General features: G+C 40.4%; 3 protein-coding genes across 4 annotated transcripts in view; 1 reads left to right on the top strand and 2 right to left on the bottom strand.

Moving 5' to 3' along the window:
- On the bottom strand, positions 1–8,081 carry LOC144092945 (deep-sea actinoporin Cjtox I-like). Its single transcript, XM_077626123.1, has 4 exons — positions 7,993–8,081; positions 2,050–2,264; positions 1,073–1,193; positions 1–472 (listed from the first exon to the last, which is right to left on the bottom strand). Exons 2-4 carry the CDS (start codon positions 2,222–2,224, stop codon positions 46–48), a joined length of 723 nt encoding a protein of 240 aa, XP_077482249.1. The 5' UTR covers positions 2,225–2,264; positions 7,993–8,081; the 3' UTR covers positions 1–45.
- On the bottom strand, positions 3,889–6,120 carry LOC144092351 (DELTA-sagatoxin-Srs1a-like). The gene is made up of 3 exons (XM_077624968.1): positions 5,998–6,120; positions 5,021–5,143; positions 3,889–4,360 (listed from the first exon to the last, which is right to left on the bottom strand). The coding sequence occupies exons 2-3, from the start codon at positions 5,119–5,121 to the stop codon at positions 3,934–3,936; spliced, it is 528 nt and encodes a 175-aa protein (XP_077481094.1). The 5' UTR covers positions 5,122–5,143; positions 5,998–6,120; the 3' UTR covers positions 3,889–3,933.
- Positions 7,540–17,845, top strand: part of ccdc57 (coiled-coil domain containing 57) — a 22,288-nt gene continuing 11,982 nt past the window's right edge. Inside the window, exons 1-9 of one of the 2 annotated variants that reach the window (XM_077626121.1) lie at positions 7,540–7,594; positions 8,730–8,891; positions 10,726–10,848; positions 11,143–11,286; positions 14,003–14,111; positions 15,112–15,213; positions 15,308–15,465; positions 16,072–16,146; positions 17,193–17,393. In XM_077626121.1, coding sequence (XP_077482247.1) covers positions 8,737–8,891; positions 10,726–10,848; positions 11,143–11,286; positions 14,003–14,111; positions 15,112–15,213; positions 15,308–15,465; positions 16,072–16,146; positions 17,193–17,393 — 1,067 coding nt within the window. In that variant the 5' untranslated portion in view covers positions 7,540–7,594; positions 8,730–8,736. Of the gene's footprint in view, positions 7,595–7,639; positions 7,679–8,729; positions 8,892–10,725; positions 10,849–11,142; positions 11,287–14,002; positions 14,112–15,111; positions 15,214–15,307; positions 15,466–16,071; positions 16,147–17,192; positions 17,394–17,845 lie in introns of those variants that run through there. The other variant, XM_077626122.1, reaches the window with a different exon arrangement.

Genomic DNA, 17,845 nt, shown 5'->3' with positions numbered 1-17,845 from the left:
TAGCAAGGTCATTGTTTTTATTGGGGTAGTGTGAAAATTGATCCGTCAAGGGTCGAAGTCCTTATCCCACAGCTCCACTTTCATGATGGCATTAGCCATGGGCGACATGGTGACCTTGACGTCCATTTTGTTGCCCTCGTAGGTCAGGCCGCAGCCGCTGGCCTGCTGGCGAGCGAAGCCCTTCAGCTCCTTGTGGGCGTACATCTCCTTGTAGAGATACCAGTTGGTTTCCCTCTCCACGGGGAAGATGCCCACCGCCACCCAGTTTTTATAGATGGCATAGTCGTAGGGCACGGAGAACATGATGGCCAGCTTGGCGACCGCCGCGCCACGCTCGTGGATGTCGTAGGTCATCACACCCACCACGCCCAACAGGGATGCGTACCACCTGGTGAAGTTGCACACTTCTGTGCGCTTGGACCGAATGGTGGGCTGCGGCGGGCTGTGGCAGTAGCCGCTTCTCAAGAACACCCTGGAGGAAGGCAGAAAAAAGACCCTTTTAAAAACTGCTCTTTCAATTTTGATTTATTTATTTTTTCCATACTAGTCGAGAACTGCGGTCTCCAACTTGTAGTCCGGGGACCAATTGAGGCTGGCCGGACAATGTTTTGCGGCCCCCCAAGTCTAGCAATCATATGGCTCATACGTGTTTGGTGGCCTGCACGTATTTTGTAAAATATAAATTCATTCATTCATCTTCTGTACCGCATATGCAGACAGGGGGTGCTGGAGCCTATCACAGCCAAACATGGGCTTGTGTGGGTTTCCTCCGGGTACTCTGGTTTCCTCCCACATTCCAAAAATGTGCATGGTAGGCTGATTGGACACTCTAAATTGCCCCTAGGTATGAGCGTGAGTGTGAATGGTTGTCTCCTTGTACCCTGTGATTGGCTGGCCATCGATTCAGGGTGTCCCCCGCCTGTGGCCCGGAGTCAGCTGGGATAGGCTCCAGCACCCCCTGCAACCCTAATGAGGATAAAGCGGTTCAGAAAATGAAATGAGATTTCTAAATCAGAGAATTCAGAAGTGACTAATGGACTGCCAAAATATGAATAAAGTGTGCATATGTTACTTGGGGTGCTTGAGCATGCACCCACTGGTCAGGTTGGTAATCTCGATGGTAACGTCCCTGTAGCTCTTCCACTCCGCCGCCAAAGCCTCTGTGGTCTCCATGGATGCAAGATAGCGGTGACCTCAAAAAAGACCAGCAAAAATTACCTCCATTGACAGCAGCAGATGTCCAATCCGATTGGACGGGGAGGAGCTGGCAACTATCGTGTATTCCAGTCCCTCCCTTTCCAAACTTCAGATGTCTAGTGCTGTCAATGGCAGCTAAGGAGTTAATTATTGAATTACTGGGGAAAAAGCTGTTTACAACATTTTAATAATCACACATTTTAAATTGAATGTCAAATAGATGAACAATAAGAAAATATTGTCTATTGAATGTGAACTCATGGTGATGGACGTCGACTCGCTGTGGACTGGCAAGGGGCTAATCAAATAAAATTGGACATCTCGTTTTATCAATGAAATTGTAAATACATTCTCAAATGTTTATTTCATTTTTTTAGTCTCTTTAAAAAATATTAAGGGCGCCCCGGTGGGACGAGTGGTTAGCGCTTCGGCCTCACAGTGGGAGACCTGGGTTCAAATCCAGGTCGGTCCACCTGTGTGGTGTTTGCGTGTTCTCCCTGGGCCTGTGTGAGTTTTCTCTTGGTACTACGGTTTCCCCCCGCATACCAAAAAACGTGCCGTGCGATTGGCTAGCCACCAATTCAGTGTGTCCCCCGCCTCAGCTGGGATAGGCTCCAGCAATCCCCGCGACCCTAGTGAGGATAAAGCGGTTCAGAAAATGAGATGAGAGATGAGAAAGAATATTAAACAGGGAAAAAGACGTGACATTGAAGTACATTTTCTGTTTTTCATGATATATTAATAATAATATTAATTAATAATGTTTAAAATGTTTTTCCAATTTGCATTTGACGACTATCATGACGTTAAAGAGGTCATTTGAAAGGGATGGACCAGATTAAAGTCCCTTACCTTGATTGACAAAGGCACTTGCTCGATGATTTTGGTGTAGAATTGACGTCGAAATGCTGCTTTTTCCCTGCCTCCTAAGCCACACTTTTATGGGTGCGGTCATCACAGAAGTTGACCCATGACAACCAAGCAGGATTTTTTCTGTGTGGCGCACCTCAGCGACCGTTGTTGACATTCCGCAACTGGATCGCCGACATTCCCACAACAACTCGGCCCTTTGGGAGTGAGAAAATTTTCAAAAGTCAGGTTTTGGTGCAGTCAATTTCATTGATAACTATTTTTAGGGGTAGTCTTGGCCCTAATTTTGTACCCTAAGCAGACAATCCAAAATAATCAACACACATACACCCCAATATTCCATTACTCATATTATTTATGTTTATCACATCTACTCTTAAATATAGGTCTTCTTTCATTTAGTATCGATTTAGAAAATAATCCAATTTTGACCCAATTGAACCACAAAGATAGAATAGAATAAATTCAGTTATTCATTTTCCATATGGCTTATCCTCACAAGGGTCGTGGGGGTGCTGGAGCCTATCCCAGCCAACGATGGCCAGTAGGCACGGACACCCTGAATTGGTGGCCAGCCAATCACAGGGCAACCAGTGTTCAACCAGCCTAATTTATGGATTGATTTTGTTGCATTTTTTTTCCTCTGTGTGACCTGTTGCTTTTTCCTCGGTTTTGTATCCTGGTTATTTTAGCGAAGCTTCATGTAAACTCCGTGAAAATTAACACTAACATTCATGTTTAGCATTTTTTTCAGGAACATTTTAATGGCATGCGGCGGCCCGGTGGAGCGAGTGGTTAGTGCGTCGGCCTCACAGCTCTGGGGTCCTGGGTTCAAATCCTGGGCGGTCCACCTGTGTGGAGTTGGTATGTTCTTCCCAGGTCTGTGTGGGTTTCCTCTGGGTACTCTGGTTTATTCCCACGTTCCAAAAACTATTCCTAATATTAATAGTTCCCATAGTTCAAGATTAGATGTCTGCTATGCAATATGTGCCAGAGGGGAACATTCACGCCTCCAAACTTCAACCCATACAAAAAAAAAATCTTTGCCACACAGAAAAAATGTCAACTAGTGGTTATAATTATTTTTCCTTCAAAAACCAGCAGAAACTGACCCAGAAATGCTGTAAGATCAAAAGAGCGATCCCAAATCAACATGAAATGACCTGACATTGCCTACAGCAATGTTTCCCAACCTTTTCTGAGCTGCGGCACACTTTTTGCATTGAAAAAATCTCAAGGCACGCCACTAGCTGAAAATTTTCTCATTTAAAACTATGTCGCCTATATTAACATTATAAAGTCGCTCTCATCAAAGTTTTATTGACGGGAATTAAATCTGATACCTTTCTTCTTGGCTCTATTTGACCCCGCCTCCACCATGACTTTCAGATGCAACCTATCAAGGATTGTTTGCTTTTGTCTTCCCTTCAAAATAATCCCAAAATGATGCACACAAATGTCCTCACAATAGGATAACGCATGACCACTTGCCAACGAGAAGTAGTATATACTCCTCTCGTATAAGCGATCGCTATACAATTCGCACTGACTAACGGGAAAAAAACACTGAAAAAATGCAACGCTCCGCCCAGTGCTCGTAGAGACATTACACGAGGGATTTACGACCAGAGAGACAGTACCCATGATGTTTTTATGAGCAGCCTTTCGCGTCCGCTGAATGCTTGTATATCAAAATTTGTCTCGTATCTCAAGATAAATATTTGTCCTAAATTTTACTCGTATCTCAAATTGATCGTATGTTGGGGCACTCGTTTGTCGAGGTACTACTGTACTTGAGAATGCAGGAAAAAAACGGACAAATAGCAAGGTCATTGTTTTTATTGGGGTAGGGTGAAAATTGATCCGTCAAGGGTCGAAGTCCTTATCCCACAGCTCCACTTTCATGATGGCATTAGCCATGGGCGACATGGTGACCTTGACGTCCATTTTGTTGCCCTCGTAGGTCAGGCCGCAGCCGCTGGCCTGCTGGCGAGCGAAGCCCTTCAGCTCCTTGTGGGCGTACATCTCCTTGTAGAGATACCAGTTGGTTTCCCTCTCCACGGGGAAGATGCCCACCGCCACCCAGTTTTTACACACGTTGTAGTTGTAGGGCACGGAGAACATGATGGACAGCTTGGCGGTCGCCGCGCCACGCTCGTGGATGTCGTAGGTCATCACACCCACCACGCCAAACGGGGATGCGTACCGCTTGGCGAAGTTGCACACTTCCGTGCGCTTGGACCGAATGGTGGGCTGCGGCGGGCTGTGGCAGTAGCCGCTTCTCAAGAACACCCTGGCAGAAGGCAGAAAAAAGACCCTTTTAAAAACTGCTCTTTCAATTTTGATTTATTGATTTTTTCATATTTTTTGACTGTGGGATGACTAGCGCTCCCGCCATTCATCGATGAGCAGAATGAATCCAACACTAGTCGAGAATTGGGGTATACAACTTGTAGTCCGGGGACCAATTGAGGCCGGCCGGACAAAGTTTTGCGGCCCCCCCAAGTCTAGCAATCACATGGCTCATACGTGTTTTGTGGCCTGCACGTATTTTGTAAAATATAAATTCATTCATTCATCTTCTGTACCGCATATGCAGACAGGGGGTGCTGGAGCCTATTGCAGCCAAACGGGGCCTTTGTGGGTTTCCTCCGGGTACTCTAGTTTCCTCCCACATTCCAAAAATGTGCATGTAGACTGATTGGACACTCTAAATTGCCCCTAGGTATGAGCGTGAGCGTGAATGGTTGTCTCCTTGTACCCTGTGATTGGCTGGCCATCGATTCAGGGTGTCCCCCGCCTGTGGCCCAGAGTCAGCTGGGATAGGCTCCAGCACCCCCTGCAACCCTAATGAGGATAAAGCGGTTCAGAAAATGAAATGAGATTTCTAAATCAGAAAATTCAGAAGTGACTAATGGACTACCAAAATATGAATAAAGTGTGCATGTGTTACTTGGGGTGCTTGAGCATGCACCCACTGGTCAGGTTGGTAATCTCGATGGTAATGTCCCTGTAGCTCTTCCACTCCGCCGCCAAAGCCTCTGCGGTCTCCATGGATGCAAGATAGCGGTGACCTCTAAAAAAGACCAGCAAAAATTACCTCCATTGACAGCGGCAGATGTCCAATCTGATTGGACGGGGAGGAGCTGGCAACTATCGTGTATTCCAGTCCCTCCATTCCCAAACTTCAGATGTCTAGTGCTGTCAATGGCAGCTAAGGAGTTAATTATTGAATTACTGGGGAAAAAGCTGTTTACAACATTTTAATAATCACACATTTTAAATTGAATGTCAAATAGATGAACAATAAGAAAATATTGTCTATTGAATGTGATCTCAAGGTGATGGACGTCGACTCCCTGTGGACTGGCAAGGGGCTAATCAAATAAAATTGGACATCTCGTTTTATCAATGAAATTGTAAATACATTCTCAAATGTTTATTTCATTTTTTTAGTCTCTTTAAAAAATATTAAGGGCGCCCCGGTGGGACGAGTGGTTAGCGCTTCGGCCTCACAGTGGGAGACCTGGGTTCAAATCCAGGTCGGTCCACCTGTGTGGTGTTTGCGTGTTCTCCCTGGGCCTGTGTGAGTTTTCTCTTGGTACTCCGGTTTCCCCCGCATAACAAAAAACGTGCCCTGCGATTGGCTGGCCATCAATTCAGGGTGTCCCGCGCCTCAGCTGGGATAGGCTCCAGCAATCCCCGCGACCCTAGTGAGGATAAAGCGGTTCAGAAAATGAGATGAGAGATGAGAAAGAATATTTAACAGGGAAAAAGACGTGACATTAAAGTTAATTTTCTATTTTTCATGATATATTAATAATAATATTAATTGATATTGTTCAAGATGTTTTTCCAATTAGCATTTGAAGACTATCATAACGTTAAAGAGGTCATTTGAAAGGGATGGACCAGATTAAAGTCCCTTACCTTGATTGACAAAGGCACTTGCTCGATGATTTTGGTGTGGAATTGACGTCGAAATGCTGCTTTTTCCCTGCCTCCTAAGCCACACTTTTATGGGTGCGGTCATCACAGAAGTTGCCCCATGACAACCAAGCAGGATTTTTTCTGTGTGGCGCACCTCAGCGACCGTTGTTGACATTCCGCAACTGGATCGCCGGCATTCCCACAACAACTCGGCCCTGTGGGAGTGAGAACATTTTCAAAAGTCAGGTTTTGGTGCAGTCAATTTCATTGATAACTATTTTCAGGGGTGGTCTTGGCCCTAATTTTGTACCCTAAGCAGACAATCCAAAATAATCAACACACATACACCCCAATATTCCATTACTCATATTATTTATGTTTATCATATCTACGCTTAAATATAGGTCTTCTTTCATTTAGTATCGATTTAGAAAATAATCCAATTTTGACCCAATTGAACCACAAAGATAGAATAGAATAAATTCATTTATTCATTTTCCATACGGCTTATCCTCACAAGGGTCGTGGGGGAGCTGGAGCCTATCCCAGCTAACTATGGCCAGTAGGCAGAGACACCCTGAATTGGTGGCCTGCCAATCACATAGCACAAGGGTTCAACCTGCCTCATTTATGGATTGATTTTGTTGTGTTTTTTTCCTCCGTGTGACCTGTTGTTTTTTCCTGGGTTTTCTGTCCTGGTTATTTTGGTGAAACTTAACGATCCGTGAAACTAACATTCATGTTTAGCATCTTTTTTCAGGAACACTTTTTAATGGAATGCGGCGGCCCGGTGAAGCGAGTGGTTAGCACGTCGGCCTCAAATCCAGGGTGGTCCAGCTGTGTGGAGTTTGCAAGTTCTCCCTGGGCCTGCGTGGGTTTCCTCCGGGTGCTCCGGTTTGCTCCCACATTCCAAAAACATGCATGGTAGGCTGATTGGACACTCTAAATTTCCCCTAAGTATGGACGTGAGTGTGCATGTCCGTCTCCTTGTGCCCTGCGATCGGCTGGCCACCGATTCAGGCTGTCCCCCACCTCTGGCCCGAAGTCAGCTGTGATAGCCTCCAGCACCCCCCGCGACCCTAATGAGGATAAAGCGGTTCAGAAAAAGGAGATGATTATCTTTGTAATTAATGAATATAAGGTGTCTTAAATTAGTCTGGAAAAGCTTCATGATCCAACTTTTCTAATTGGATGGAGAATTTCTGACAGAAACTGCATTGAACTGCAGAACTGCAAACACCCATTTATATATATATATATATATATATACATATATATACATATGTATATATATATATGTATATATGTATATATGTACATATATATCTATATACATATATATTTATATATATATATTTACATATACATATATATATATATATATATATATATATATATATATATATATATATATATATATATATATATATATATATATATATACACATATATATTGCACAAAAGTATTTTACTGATTTATTGCAGGGTTTCCGATCTAGGAACTCTTTATCCCAGTGTTTGTGTAGAGGGGAAATAATTCATATACGTGCGGTTGCCATTGGAAACCAATCGACAACCATTTTGAGCTAACACTGCGGTAAGCTACCAGCACCTGTAGTAATTTCCTATCAAAATGTTTTTATTTTGTAAATTTCTGTCATTTGCGTGGAATTTTTTTTAGGTGTGAGAACATTTTCAAATGAGATAAACTGTGGCCCGCCACCTACGTTCTTTATTTACGGTCTTTCAGAACGTAAAAAACACAACATGATAAAGAATTGCCTGAAATCAAAATGTTTTAATCCCTACAATACTTGTATCAGACATCGTGTTTTTAAAGTGCATTTATTCAATTCAAGTATTGATTTATTGGCTGCCATTGGCGGTGGTGGCCAATCATTTAATTTATTGAAATGATTTTAATTTAGTATATATTAACTCAGTTGCAGTGAATGAGTTAATAGCTATGGGCGGTTGAGTGGTTAGCGCGTTGACCTCACAGTGGGAGTCCTGGGTTCAAATCCAGGTCGGTCCACCTGTCTGGAGATTGCATGTTCTCCCCGGGCGTGCGTGGGTTTTCTCCAGTTTCCCCCCACATTCAAAAGACATGCAATGTAGGCTGATTGGACACTCTAAATTGCCCTTAGGTATGAGTGTGTGTGAATGGTTGTTTGACTCCTTGTGCCCTGCGATTGGCTGGCTAACCAGTTCAGGGTGTCCGACGCCTTTGGCCAGAAGTTAGCTGGGATAGGCTCCAGCACCCCCGTGACCCTAGTGAGGATAGAGCACTTTAGAAAATGAATGAATGAGTATTTGTTTGCAACCTTATTTTTTGTTGCACAGCTGATTTGCGAAAAAAGAGATTTTTTATTTATTTTTTTGCTTCGATGAACCTACTGCTGTATACTAATAACCTTTTTTATGGCTATAATGTTGGGATTGGTTTATTCAAATTGAGAAAAAAAAGCCTTTCCCCATCTTGACACTTTTCTGTATTGATAGTGAGTTGAATGGTATATCTGAGCATATTAGATAGTATTTGCTATGTTCAATCCGCACTCCTTTTAGTAGTAAAATAAGACCATAATAGCTTTATGTAGATTTGACTGCCATGAACGCTCATTTCATTTTGCTAAACTAAGCTAGGAAATATTTTTATTACTTTTACAGACCTTTATTCATTTTTTATATCATTTACAAGCACATCATGACATACTTGGTGTGCTTTCAAGTTTCAGAATGCAGACAGCTGGGGACACCCAGGACAGTGGATTCGGAGATTTGGAGGTCTTATTGGCCAATAAAGAAAGGGAGTGGAAGGAGCTTTATGCAAGAAGGATTAATCTGTTGGAGGATTCTCTTAAAAAGGCCCAGGATGAGTGTTCAAGCCTCAGGTATGAACGTATCAAATCTCAGACTGAAATCATAGAATGTGACCTTATCTTCAAAGGTTTGCCTTTCAAACTTGATTTTAAATACTATAATAATAATGAATGCAGTAGAAAGTCTGACTACTACAAGGGACGCTACTCAATGCAACAAGGTAATCTTGGGTGACTGATAAAGATATAAAAAGAGAGTAACATTCAGTGGAGTCATGTGACAAATTATTGTTGAGCATCTAAGGAAGTATTTTAGCAGAGTAACTTTTATCCTTTTCAAAACCCAAAATGCGGCAGCATGATGGTTTAAACTCTAGTCAGGAATTGCAATTTATCAAGTTTGCTCTTTAAATTTCCACCGTTGCAATTTTTGACACAAAAATCTAATTATTGAATCTTGTCAAAGAGTATTAAAATCAATTATCAAGACATATCCTTAACGCATCCTTAACGATGTAAATTGTGAGATAAAAATTATTTTGTAACGGCCTGCCTCTGCATAGTTGAAACTGATGACACAGTCAAAGGCAATGATTCCAGCAGAGGGCATATTGGATTGGATTGGATAACTTTATTCATCCCGTATTCGGGAAATTTCGTTGCTCCAGTGGCAAGAGGGTGAGGATGCAGGAATAGGAAAGGCATTTTAGACAGAAATAGATAGGTAATAAGTAGGTCAAGAAATAAATACATGAATGAATATATAATTAAATAAGCGTGTTGCTTAGCACATATATACATACATAATAATAATAATAATAATAATAATCGGACATAGGCCCTGTCGTCATTATCACAACACAAAAGCCTACTTGTCATCACACGCAGAAACTGCGTGTGACGAAATGGATGGTGCTTCTCCATAAGCTACGTTTAATCGGCAAAAGACCTAATAAGTGTAAGTTACGGACTTGTAATTTGTCATTCCACTGTTGAGGATACAGGTCGCTTACCTCTCGCTTACCTCTCACTGTCTTCCACTTACATTTCCTCAGTCAGCTAGTAGGAGGCAGATCACCAACCAAACATCTGTTGAATGTGTGTTATGTTAGCGCGAGTTTAGATTTCTGATGGATACACATAAATGTACATGCATGCATACGGTAGGTCTTAACACTCAGCCATTTTTTTGTTAAAGAGCCTGACAGCTGATGGGAGGAAGGATCTGCGGAATCGCTATGACTTAATGGAAAACAGTAGTCGAGACTCATTGACTTGATCGTTCGACGTTCATTCATTTCCTGTCCCGCTTAGTCACACAAGGGTCTTTGGGGCTGGTGAAGCCTATCCTAGCCAACCACGGGCACCGGGCGGGGGAGCCTGGATTGGTTGCCAGCCAATTGTAAAATCAATGAAACTTTTCCTGTATCTGTATTCTCACCCTCTTGCTACTGTGACAGTGAAATTTCCCTAATACAGGATAAATAAAGTTATCTAATCTAATCTAACCTACTCAGCTCAACTCAAAATCGAGGTTTATATCGGCAGTGTTTTTATGAGACCAACTTCCTACACTTAACTTTTCCCCCAATGCAAATGATTAAACACACACTGCCACAGCAATAAATTGAAATGGATGAGGGCACTGTGCCTTAAAAAGGCTACCTCTGATTACATCCTTCCAGTTGCTGACTCAAGCAAAATGGGAATATAAACTGCGTTTTACGCTTTTTGGATTCATTTTTTACAAAGAAAATGACTAGGATGGTGACCCAGTTAGTCAGTCCAATTTATTGAATTTCATAAAGTACCCTCTGAGCTGACAGTGGGACTTTAAAACACATATATACACAATGTCGATGAACTATATCCTTATCCATTGTCTGTTGACACTCTGTTTCTTGAGACTACAACACCAGAATCTCAAAGAAGACTTCCAGTATAATCTGACTATCCTGGATGAAAAAGAGAAAGAGTTGCAAAAATATGATATCATCACATCCAGGGCTTTGAATGCAGAGCAGAGCAGGTAAGACAAAATTGCAAATATTTTGGTTTACGTTTATCTCAGCTACATTTTGCACGACATTCCTTTCACAAGATCAGAAAAGTAATAAACTGGTAAACTTGTACTAGGAATGATCTGTGTTTCATATAACTAAGGGCCATTACACCAAGAACATTACAAATTACAACAGTATTACAATCTTTTTATGTTGTTAATAATTTATTAAAATTGGATTGAACCTTTACGCATGTTTGTAGAGATCTTCGCTTTACATTTTAATGCCATGTGTACCAATATGTATTTCTTCATTTGCAGGCAGGAGGAACTGAGCCAGCTACGTATCCAGGTGGCCATGCTGGAAGAGAAGCAAGCCAAAGATGCTGAGGTGCGGCAGGATGAACTGCACATTACCCAGAACACAGTTACTCAACAAAGGCTGCAGCTGGATGAGCTCAGACGGTGAGTTTGGAGGAGGAAGAAAATCATTTAATCTACTCAGGGACAATGGCCACTATCACTACAGTGGACATTTATTCAAAAGTTATTATTAGTTTAACTCATTTACTGCCAGCCCAGTTCACATAGTACAGTGGTACCTCGAGATACGAGCTTAATTCGTTCCGGGACTGAGCTTGCATGTCGATTAACTCGTAACTCAAATGAACGTTTCTCAAGGAATGAACTAAAAACAAATTAATTCGTTCCACCCCTCTGAAAAAACACCAAAATCAGGGTATTGGATTGGAAAAACATTTTTATTTGTTCTAATTTGCCATCTATTAACAAAGTAACAAATAACTAGTGGTTTAATAGTACTAAAATGTGTTTAATATTATTAAAATTAAACGGATTTCGTGGAGGGGAGAGAGAGGGACAGAGAGAAGGGGGGGGGGGGGGCTTTTTGCACGGCAACATGCTCGTGACATAACATAAATAAATTTAAATGAACTTGGATTACAATGCAGACACACTCAAAAATAAGTTTAATCTAAATTTACACTAAACTTAATTCTAATTTTGTTTTAAATTTTGATACCTTTCTTCTCCTGGATTGGCTCTATTTGCCCCGCCTCCACCCTGACTTTCAGATGCAACCTATCGAGGTTTGTTTGCTTTTGTATTCCCTTCAAAATATTCCGAAAGTGATGCACACAAATGTCCACACAGTAGGATTACGCACGACCACTAGCGACAGGGGAAAAAACACCGAAAAAATGCAACGCTCCGCCCAGTGCTCGTAGAGACATTACACGAGGGAGTTGCGGGGAGAGAGACAGTGCCCATGATGTTCTTATGAGCAGCCTCTCACGTCCGCTGTCTGCTCGTATATTAAAATTTGTCTCGTATCTCTAGATAAATATTTGCCTGAAATTTGACTCGTATTTCAAATTGCTCGTATGTCGGGGCACTCGTATGTTGAGGTACCACTGTATGTGTTGTCGTTGCTAATTAAAGAGGGAAATTAAAAGTAGCTTTTGACAGCAATAGGAGTCCAACCTTTTCCGTTAATGGCTGACAAAGAGATAGGTAATGTGAGCTCACAAAGATAAAATATGATTTTATTTTATTCCTAGTGGTTACCACTCGTTCGGTGTCCTTGGAAAAGGATAGCGTTGCCATCTTCCAAATGTTCGCTTCTTCCTTCTTGATATGACGCACGATGGATTCATTCATGATGCTTTAGATGACGCAGGATTTTAGGAGGCATTTTAAACGACGATTCAAAATCCAAACAATGCTGCAATAGGCTCGACGTAGTCTTTCTGTGTGCTATGCGAAATGGAATCTGGAGAAAAGGCAAGACTGCGTTATTTGGTGTCATTATTCTCCGGTGAAATTTTGCTTCTTCTGCGCTAAGTGCCACCCATTTCAGCGCCGAAGAAGAAGCAGGATCTCCTGTCTTCCGGTTGCGAGTTTCAGCGTGAATTTTGACATTTTTATGAACTTTTTAAAAACATAATATAAAAAAATGCGATGTACTGAAGCTGCGAATGTTGAAGCCGTGAAGTGGTGAAGGATCAGAGTACTTTCGTTTCCCCAAAACATGCTAGGTAGGCTGGTTAAACACTCTAAATTGCCCCTAGGTATGAGTTTTAGTGTGAATGGTTGTCCGTCTACAAGAGCCCTGCGATTGGCTGGCCACCGATTTAGGGTGTCCAACACCTGGTGCCAGAAAATAAATAAATGAATGAATGAAATAGCCTAAATAAGATAATTCGTTAAACACAATAACTCCAACACCTTGAGAAATAGCCCGCTATTCAACATGTTTCTCTAACTTATATTATTTAATGGTGGGTGTACTTAAGCTTTCGCAGGAAGTAGTGTTTCACACAACCTAGCTAACAGGCTCAGATCAAGGTCTGTCTTATGTCTGGTTCAAAAACAGTGGTTCTATTGTTCTAGCTACTGTGAACTAGCTGTTCATAAACCAATTTGGACATCACAAAATTATGATTGTCATCGAGCCACAGTAATGTTAAGTGAATTTATATATATATATATATGTATATATATATATATATATATATATATAGATATATATATATATATACCATATATATATCATTAAGTAAAATTAATGTTAAGACCAACCGTATGTATACATGTACATACATCTGTGTATGTATATGTATATTTATATATATTTAGCAGCAGCATGCTTATTTATTTATATATTTATTAGTTGTATTTATTAACTTATTTATCTATGTCTAAAATGTCTTTTTCTGTGTCTGTATTCTCACCCTCTTTCTACTGTGACAATGAAATGTCTCAAATATGGGATGAATAAAGTTATCTAATCTAATCCCTCGATTATCGCGGCTTCACTACATCGCATTTTTTTTCTGGGAGAAATGTTTTTTTTGTTAATTAATTTTTTGTAAGTTCAGAAATATGTGAAAATCCACGCTGAAACTCGCAAGCGGAAGCCACTCCCCTGTCCTCCGCTTGCTACTAGAACTCAGCACTGAAGTAAAAAGAAAAAAAATTAAAGTTCATAAAAATATTAAATAAGGGTGACCCTACTTTGCAGTTTTTTGTATATCGCGGCCATGTCTGGTCTACATTAACTGCAACAATTGAGGGATTACTGTAATCACCATCAAATGATTCATCAAATCATATGAAGCTTAATTCTGTAACTTTTCCCATTTGTGTGGCTGGATGGAAGCTGTATGACTTGCACAATCCAAAAGCACTTGGATGAGCATGAGCAGATGAAATTGGAGTTCCAGCTCAGAGTGCATGAGATGGAAGAAGAGCTCACTAGGCAGAAACAGGTGAAAACATCATTGTTTTTCATTTACTGTAACTAGTTGGCAACTTTCATTTGAATGCTTTTAATGTATTTTGATGTCAACATCTTTACTGGTGAGTACAATGTTAGTTAGGCCTTCACTAGTAAAACTCAAATAATACAATCTGACCAACAATGTAGTCACAAGTCCTAGTCACAATGTGCAAATCCAAAATAACAACCTGGCCTTGAATGAAACCATACCGAACTGTGCACTAAACATTTTTTCACATAATATGTATATTCAATTGAATTGGTGTGTGTGTGTTCCTTTGTAATAGGTAAGCACGATCCCAGTATGAGTTGTTATGGGATCTTTTATCATATTTTAGTGTATCAGTAAGGGTTTATAGAGTTAACATGCATTAACAGCATTCAGATGCTCTATGGCTTTCTTCATCTCATCTAATCTCACCTCATTTTCTGAACCACTTTATCCTCATTAGGGCCACGGGGGTGCTGGAGCCTATCCCAGCTGACTTTGGGCCAGAGGTGGGGGACACCCTGAATTCGTGGCCAGCCAATCGCAGGGCACAAGGAGACAAACAACCATCCACGCTTACACCCATACCGAGTGGCAATTTAGAATGTCCAATCAGCCTACCATCCGTCTTTGGAATGTGGGAGGAAACCGGAGTTCCCGGAGAAAACCCACGCAGGCCCGGGTAGAACATGTAAACTCCTCACAGGTGGACCGACCTGGATTCGAACCCAGGTGCCTTCTTCATTTTAAAATGAAATAATTTGAAATGCTGCTCCTTACAAAGAAAAAGAAGATACATGGGATGAAAATGAAAATAGAAAGAATAGAAAACAGAGGACAAAGCTTTTGACCTAAAAACAGGAAAGCAGATGTGTCAGTTCCATGTTCATTTTGATATTGTTTGCCTTTTTGTTCAATAGTCGGTTTTAATGTCGCAAAACCTTTCTAAAATATCAATTAAGTAATTAATTATGGAACTTTCTTTCTCCCTGGCAACTAGGAGATGACAGCAACTTGGGAAAAAGACCGGAGGCAACAAGAGCACGAGTCCAATCTAAAACTTGATGACATGCATGCAGTGTTGCTGTCCAATGAGCTCAAGGTCTAGAAAGTATGAAAATGCCTCAGTTAAGAAAGTTGCGATCACTCTCAGATGACATGTTTGTTTGGATTTGTCCCTTGTTTATTTTTTTCAGATGAAGTATTTGTCTAAGGCGTGTGAAGTTCAGACCCAGAATCGATTGCAAGAAACACAGGCACTTAAAGCATCTGAAGAGTTGTGTAAACAATTACATACCCAATTACAGCATACGGCTGATTTCAATATCGAAACCACTGCTGCAAAGGATATCAGGTGTGTGTGTGTGTAGGTGCACGTTTAGGTATCATTTTGTGCTATAAAAAACATATATGTCGATCAATCAAAAGCCTTTGTTGTCATTAGTATACAACAGCTGCGTATAACGAAATTAGTGGTGCTACGCCACAAAGTGCGTGTTTCAATAAAAACATAAATAAGTAATTTAAAAAGTCACGTCCAGGCAAGGTCGTGACTTTTTAAATTTATAAATGTGATTCTTAACCTTTGGGTTTTGGGGAATATACCTTTTAACATTTACAGTAATCCCTCGAATTTCGCGGCTTCAACTTTCGCGGCTTCATTACATTGCAGATTTTTTTCTGGGGGAATTTTTTTTTTATTACTTATTTTTATACGTTCATAAAAATGTGATTTATTTATTTATTTAAATAGGAGTGACCCTATTTCGCGGTTTTTCGTTTAACACGGCCATGTCTGGCTTACATTAACCGCGATAATCGAGGGATTACTGTACACCCTTTGCATTAAGTATTCTCCAAGTGTTACCATATTTGACCACAATATTCTGGCCTCACTTTCCCACAACGTAAGATCATACCTGATGTATACATCGAAGGTTTTCACTGTCATGTTTTTTAGGATAAAGGAACTGGAGAGTCAGTTAAAACGGATTGAGAACAAACTGAAGAAGCAGAGAGATGTCCACATTAAGGAGTGAGTCAACCAAACTCAATGCTAACCAACAACTAAAAGGCCCTGGTGCTAAAATATTATTTCCACCTTCCCATGCAAACATTTTATCATTCAGTGTTGTATCTTGCGAGTAGATACTACGTAACAATGATAATGTATACACTTTATTAGGCACACATTGCACTCTGGTTGAAATGTCTAACATTAAGACTCGAATGTACTACTAATAAGGAACTTTAAAATTAATGTTCAGTCATTTGAAACATTTTCTTTTAAAATACAGTGGTATCTCTACTTACATTTTTTTTAGTGTAAAAACAAAGAATTATCTTTTTACATGATGTAGTTTCTGGGAAAAATGATGGCCACGTCATAAGTGGATGCCAGGCCCTTGTAGTCCAAAATTTAACGTTGTAGTCTTGTGACAACCAAAAATGTGATGCAAGAGAGAGAGAGAGAGAGAGAGAGAGAGAGAGATTTGAGTTAAATGGTTAACTGTTCTGAACTGAGGATTTATTCGGTTCCATATTGTGGCGTCACTTTATTCATTTATATTCATTTTCTAAAACTTACCATGCCTAGCGGCAATTTAGAGTGTTCAGCCATTATATTTTAGCTCTATTTTTGCATACATACACACATTTGCATGCCTATTTCATACAAAATTTGTATACTTTTATCATTTTAAATGTAGTATTAAAGATTGTGCTAATTATGCTAATTCAATGTAAAATGGGGCTTTATTTACAAATATTCCAAGTTGCAAAACAAGTTCTGGAATCAATTAATTTCGGAAGTAGAGGTACCACTGTACATGAAATCTGTTTGAAAATAAGTGCTGTAAACATGGGCACTTTTTATTTAAGCCTCATATCATGCATGTTTTTATTCATTCAAAATTTTCAGTTTTGGTAACAGCCGTCTTTACTTTCGGCCAATTCATCCATTTATTCATTTTTACTTTGGGTGTACAGCTCCTTTAAAAATGTTTGGCCCTAATTGTCACCTCATTTACAGACTCTTTAAATTTCTATATGTACTAAATATTGCATATCCTTGCCGTCAAGACAGGAGGAAGGTGCCCAAGCTATGAAAGAGAAGGATAGACAAATCGGGGTTGAATATCAGGTCCTTATAGAGCAGTTAAAAAAAGCAGAAAAGCAAATTGTCAAACTGCAGGCTGACATGAAGATTCAGTCTAACAAAGCCTGGTCGATCCAAAAAGACACGGAGGTGGCCTTGGAGCAGAAAAATGACACAATAAAGAGGTAAGACGCGGAATGTGAATGATATATGGTGTGTATAACTATATTACCAGCTACTACTACTACTAGACCGTGGCCAATATTTGTGCAGTGGTTAAGTGGACAATAGTGCCGGGAGAAGATTCTGCATATTTAACCTCAGTCTCAGTCTGCAGAAGGTTCCCACCTTGTGGACTTCCTGTGTGTGGCTCCAGTTTTTTTTACCTAGGTCTACAATGTCTTCTGTGTCTGTCTTGCTACTGCAACCAAGGAAATTTCCTGAACACGGGATGAAATTAAGTTCGAATCTAATCTAAATCGCCCCAGTTCGTTACACGTTCAAATACTTTTGTTTGCATAAAAGATGGTTGCATTCAACATGTACTTGATCATTAACTTGTTAGTTTTGATGTTTGAAATGTTTTAAACCTACGGCAACATAAAGGAATTTTCTGCGCTTGTCCACTAAATTTGGA

This window comes from Stigmatopora argus, chromosome 18 (assembly GCF_051989625.1).
Source record: "Stigmatopora argus isolate UIUO_Sarg chromosome 18, RoL_Sarg_1.0, whole genome shotgun sequence".
NCBI classification, from domain to species: Eukaryota; Metazoa; Chordata; class Actinopteri; order Syngnathiformes; family Syngnathidae; genus Stigmatopora; species Stigmatopora argus.
This window is presented reverse-complemented; position numbering and strand designations above follow the sequence as displayed.

What these genes read in the sequence shown, in the direction of transcription:
- LOC144092945 (XM_077626123.1), bottom strand. Translation starts at nt 2,224, where the DNA reads ATGTCAACAACGGTCGCTGAGGTGCGCCACACAGAAAAAATCCTGCTT. An exon ending in AAGTGCCTTTGTCAATCAAG is followed by an intron (nt 1,194 to 2,049) that starts GTAAGGGACTTT and finishes GTCTTTTTTGAG; the next exon opens with GTCACCGCTATCTTGCATCC. An exon ending in TGCATGCTCAAGCACCCCAA is followed by an intron (nt 473 to 1,072) that starts GTAACATATGCA and finishes GCCTTCCTCCAG; the next exon opens with GGTGTTCTTGAGAAGCGGCT.
- LOC144092351 (XM_077624968.1), bottom strand. Translation starts at nt 5,121, where the DNA reads ATGGAGACCGCAGAGGCTTTGGCGGCGGAGTGGAAGAGCTACAGGGAC. An exon ending in TGCATGCTCAAGCACCCCAA is followed by an intron (nt 4,361 to 5,020) that starts GTAACACATGCA and finishes GCCTTCTGCCAG; the next exon opens with GGTGTTCTTGAGAAGCGGCT.